General features: G+C 43.2%; 2 protein-coding genes across 3 annotated transcripts in view; both read left to right on the top strand.

Moving 5' to 3' along the window:
* slc49a3 (solute carrier family 49 member 3) overlaps nt 1-5,199 on the top strand; it is a 285,285-nt gene that overhangs the window by 12,370 nt on the left and 267,716 nt on the right. The window lies entirely within an intron of this gene.
* elp1 (elongator acetyltransferase complex subunit 1) overlaps nt 380-5,199 on the top strand; it is a 12,000-nt gene continuing 7,180 nt past the window's right edge. The window contains exons 1-12 of one of the 2 annotated variants that reach the window (XM_079351696.1): nt 380-504; nt 1,653-1,871; nt 2,060-2,212; nt 2,380-2,461; nt 2,719-2,799; nt 2,950-3,035; nt 3,154-3,344; nt 3,467-3,590; nt 3,705-3,798; nt 4,086-4,316; nt 4,406-4,576; nt 5,019-5,091. In XM_079351696.1, coding sequence (XP_079207822.1) covers nt 1,722-1,871; nt 2,060-2,212; nt 2,380-2,461; nt 2,719-2,799; nt 2,950-3,035; nt 3,154-3,344; nt 3,467-3,590; nt 3,705-3,798; nt 4,086-4,316; nt 4,406-4,576; nt 5,019-5,091 — 1,436 coding nt within the window. In that variant the 5' untranslated portion in view covers nt 380-504; nt 1,653-1,721. Of the gene's footprint in view, nt 505-1,652; nt 1,872-2,059; nt 2,213-2,379; nt 2,462-2,718; nt 2,800-2,949; nt 3,036-3,153; nt 3,345-3,466; nt 3,591-3,704; nt 3,799-4,085; nt 4,317-4,405; nt 4,577-5,012; nt 5,092-5,199 lie in introns of both variants that reach the window. The other variant, XM_079351695.1, reaches the window with a different exon arrangement.

The raw sequence follows: 5,199 nt of genomic DNA, 5'->3' as shown, positions 1-5,199 counted from the left end.
AAACTCGCGTCATCAAATCACGAACATCACATCCGGTTAATGCTTTAAAAATAAAAGCATAAAAATATAACAACACCCATGATGTTGTTTTAGGAGTGAGCGCATTACAAGAAATATGCTGCCTATCATTTAAAAAAAATATAGCATGTGTTCTTAACTCTAATAGAAAGAGAGATTTAAGCCAACAAAGGTAAATCAAAGAAGAAAGACACGCCTTGCTGACTTACTTATTTTCTGCAAAATACGCAACACTTTGTAAAGAGTTGTTTTGATTGTTTTTTTTCAAAGATAAATCTCTAATTTGACCAATTTTTCCTTGAAATGTTCCTTTGATAAAGTCGGCGTATTCACTCCGCGCCACCAGGGGGCGCCAGCGCCGCTGATACCTGTTACTACAGCGTCAGAGGTGAAAGGTAAAGTGTCTGACAGCGCCACACGCGCGATGCTGTGGTGTTGATGCTGGGACATTTAAAGGGATTTAGAACTTCTTGCTGAATAATATCTGTAAGTTTTTCATTTTATTGTGATGTTATCATGCTTTAAAAATGTATTTGTCTATAAAGGTTATTGAATAAACGTCGGTTCTTATAGTTAGCTAAAACTTGAGTAAGCACATACACATTTTGGACCCCTTGTTTCTTACTCCAATCTATCTAGTGTTTAATAAAACTTGGGACATTGTGTTTGTGTGTGTATGAACATAATAATGAGCTTTGATAAAACGTCAAAAAACAACCAACAACTTATCCTTATGCCTGTGTATTTGTGTATATCTTTGCAATGTACCTATGTACATGATTTTGTAAAAACACTGAGAAATTATACAAACTGATTTATGGCAAGCTTTTTTTTTTATGTAGAATAAAAAAATGGGTTTTTGATTACGGTTATCCAAAGTGGCATTTACTTTATTATAATTGTCTTATTTTGTAAAAGCATATAGCTACTTATTATCTGAGTCCTGTGATGTATTGAACACAGGTGGGACTTAGCAAACATGCAGAGTCTCTTTGTGCACACATGTCATCTCAGGCTTTCGTCTTTGTCCACAATAATATACAAGATAACACGTATAACATACAATATCATACTCTTAATGTGGTCTAAAGCAGGGGTGTCCAAAGTGCGGCCCGGGGGCCAGTTATGGCCCTTGAGTGGATTTGTTGTGGCCCTTGACTTCAAATCGAAGAATCAGAAGATTTTTACCCCAGGCCTCATCAGATGGCATATTTCATTCTTTTTTTTTCTTTTTCATGTTAGCGAGGGAGACCTATAAAAGCCTGACTATTCTTTCCAAAAAATGAGAACACAACAGTTTCCCACTGCAATTAGTTATTGTGTATTTACATTATTTTTTGAAGAGGTCAAAATACAAAAAGTTCCTTCCAATATTAAAAAAAACAACAACAAAAAAAACCCTGTGGCCCGTGAGCGATTCTAATGCGACAATTTTGGCCCGCAAGAAAAAAAGTTTGGACACCACTGGTCTAAAGGAATGTTTACTTCCAACACAGGAGAAGCAATATTGTATTATTGAAATCAAATTCACTTCAGTGAAAAGCTTGTTGTGTTTTTGATGTCTGGGGTCGCCATATAAATATGAGTCATGTGATCTATCAGTTGTGGTTATAAGCAGGTTCTATTTGTTGCAGGTTCAGGAGTTTTGCAGCCCTCGGCTCCACGCTCAGGCCCGGCTCGTCTTCAGTCTGTCCTCGGGTAAAATGCGTAACTTGAAGTTGCTGAAGAGCCTGAAGAGCTCCGAGCTGCAGGCCCCGGGCTCCCCGCTGTGTTTCTGTGTGCGGCCGGACACCGGATCACTGCTGGTTGCTTCTCACTACTCCATCACTGAATATGACCCACGGACCGGCCAGGTGAGTCTGTGATGGCTGTTGTTGTTGTTTTTGTTTGTGGTGGAGACAGAATGAAAACAATGCACCTCATGTGCCTGTTTGTATTCCATTCAAACAGCTCAGTAGCCCCTTTTTCCATACTTGTTTCAGCTTCAAGCATATTAAAGTGTGAGAAGTGATAATCAGCTCCCCATAATGCTGCTCCGCAGGTGGTCACCGAGGCGTCTTTGACGGCTGAGGGTTTCCTTCCGGAGGACGGCAGCGGCGAGGTGGTGGGATTGCAGGAATTGGCTGAACTGGAGTCAGCATGTTTGGCCACAGCCGGTGGAGATGTCATCCTCTTCAATCTCAACACGTGCAAGGTAAGCAGCTGAGGAGAGTTGGAAAATGTCCTCAAATAGCGGTATGATAATTAGGAGTAGTTTGTTGTACGGTTCAGAGTTATTTTTAAATCAAGGTGGGGGAAAGGATGACACGTAATACAACATGTCAGTACGGACCCTCACAGAAATCTGGTCTGATCCCACAGCTGGAGTGTGTTGGCAGTGTGGAAAGTGGTCTGAGCTCGATGTGCTGGAGTCCTGATGAGGAGCTTGTCATCCTCACTACTGGTGAGTTTCACACTTATATCACTCAGTCAGCTTTGTTTCTTTGACAGTACAACACTTATAAATCTTTTTGTTTCACAAGTCAAACATCAGCATATACTATGATATAAGTCGTAAAAAGAGTTTTTAGTTTTCTCAATGAAATAAGTTCTGTCAGAACAAACTGTTGCTTTAAATTTAAACATATAAGTTACTTAAAAATCAGTGCTTAAAAAAAGTACTTAGTATTTTGAAAAATTAAGAAGTATTTGTTTCCACAGGTCAAGAGACGATCATTATGATGACGAAGGACTTTGAGCCAATCACTGAGGTTGGAATCCACCAGGACGACTTTGGTGAAGGTACGTCAGCTCCGACGGGTCCCTCTTTAAAGGGATGATCCAAACCGAAAGGTCACATGACCCGCAGGGCTCTCCAGTGGATTCAAGGGAAGGCAGTAAATGTTTGTGTCACAGCTGGATGTAACAGTGCGGTTGTGTTTCGTCTTGCAGGGAAGTTCATCACGGTTGGCTGGGGTAAGAAAGAGACTCAGTTTCACGGCTCTGAGGGGAAACAGGCAGCGCAAAAGAAGATTCAGGTCAGTGTTTCATTCATCATCACGTCTTGAACAGAGAAAAAAAATGTAAAAAATAGTTTGCAGGAAAAAACCTGTCTCGTGAGGAATCATTGCACATGGCGGTTATACTCAACCACAGGAGGTGCAGCCGGCTGCAGCCTGGGACGACCGGAGGCCGCGGGTGACGTGGCGAGGTGACGGACAGCTGTTTGCAGTCAGCGCCGTTTGTCCTCAGACTGGAGCCAGGAAGGTCCGGGTGTGGAACAGAGAGGGAGTCCTGCAGGCCACCAGTGAGACCATCAACGGCCTGGAGCAGGCGCTCTGCTGGAAGTGAGAGTGCTGCCACAACTCCCTTCTTTTAATCCACTGATATAGTTTACTTAATCTCTAATAAATGAAGCAGCATTAGCAGGAGCCTGTTTGTTTAAGGACCTCTCCTCCTGTTGTTTCAGACCCTCGGGGAGCCTGATCGCGAGCACTCAGCGTCACCCCAACAAACACAGCGTGGTCTTCATGGAGAAGAACGGACTGCTGCACGGAGACTTCACTCTACCTTTCAGCAAAGACCAGGCAAAAGTATGTTCAGATAAACCTGCCATCAGTTTTAAAATGATCACATGATACACTTGAGTATTTTTTTACGTCGCTATTCACTTTTAATTTGATCCTCCTCATGGGTGCACGTCGCAGGTGAAGGACCTCTTGTGGAACAGTGACTCCACGGTTTTAGCTGTTTGGCTGGAGGACATGACTGCTGGAGAAGACAAACAGGTCAACACTTACAGTAAGTTCAGAGTAGATTAGATGTCCTAATCATCAAGTGTTAACAGTCCTTTACTCCCCCTCGGATGTTCACATGAACATATTATGTCAGACTTTGAACTGTCACAAGCTGTGTTTGGGTTAAGAGATCACCATGGAGATCACCATTGCTGCCATATTCAAGTTTGCAAGTCCATTTAAAGTCACTGTGAATGCAAAAGACTGATGTCTAACTGGAGATGACCGTACACACGATTCAGACTAGATGTCTAGTATATGACGGTTTAACGGGTTCTTCTCTCTCTGAAGTCCAGCTGTGGTCGGTGGGGAACTACCACTGGTATCTGAAGCAGAGTCTGGACTTTGGCAGAGACTCTGCGAAGGCTCCGGTCTGTGTCTGCTGGGATCCCGAGCGCCCCCTGAGGCTCCATGTGGTGTCCAGCAACTGGACCTGCATCACCTACGACTGGGGCTGGACGACAGAGAGGAGCCCTGGGCTGGACGCCACCGACAAGGCCAACGTGGCAGTGATCGATGGAGGTGAGAGCCAATGAGAAGAGAGGACATACAGATATATTGAATGATCACAACTTGATGTTTCAAATCATTTATTGAAAACCTCCCTTTAGATAAAATCCTGATGACGACCTTCAGGCAGTGTGTGGTTCCCCCTCCCATGTGTTCATTTGAGCTCCAGCTGACATCACCAGTCAACCAGGTGACCTTCCTCTGCCAACCTCAGAGGACCAATCAGCTGGCAGCGTTAACCTCAGACGGACGCATCTCGGTCTACAGACAAGGTTTGAAAGCGATTACCTTATACAGTATTAAAGCTTCAGATAATGTGATTCGAGTGAGGTGAGGTCAATTCAGAAAAAAATACGAGACACAAAGAGTCTTGAGTGAAAGAATAAATATCCTGTAATTAAGACAATCAAATATATCTGGTTAATGATGATTCTGAAAATGATTTCAGCCCCTATGTGAGGAACAACTGTGGATTTCTTCCCATCTTTTCCATTCTTATAAATGTGATACATCTGGAACATTATCCTCAAATTCACAACATGCCAGCTTGTACTCAAAGATGAACTGATTGGAGTAAGGTGGCCGGAGGTTAAGGCCACTGTGAGCTGTATTCACGCCTCGTGGAAAGGAGAAAATCTCTTTGAACACTGATTTGTGTTGGCATATAATGTGTTATTGTGTCTTTCCTTCCCCCGCCAATGTTTCCAGATTCAGAAGAAGAAGCTGACAAAACAATAAATGGGTTCAGGACCACGTCTCGTCCTCTGGTCCTGCAGAAAACCTTCAGGTAAGAACAAAAACCTGCTGTGCTGCTGTCTCCAGATAGTGCACATTTCATCGTCTCACCTCTGCTGACTCAACAAGTTTGGACGTTATATTGAGTTTGCAGGCAGCC

Source organism: Symphodus melops, assembly GCF_947650265.1.
Source record: "Symphodus melops genome assembly, chromosome: 9".
Taxonomy (NCBI): Eukaryota; Metazoa; Chordata; class Actinopteri; order Labriformes; family Labridae; genus Symphodus; species Symphodus melops.
Note: the sequence above shows the minus strand (reverse complement) of the source record. Positions and strands in the feature narration are given on the sequence as shown.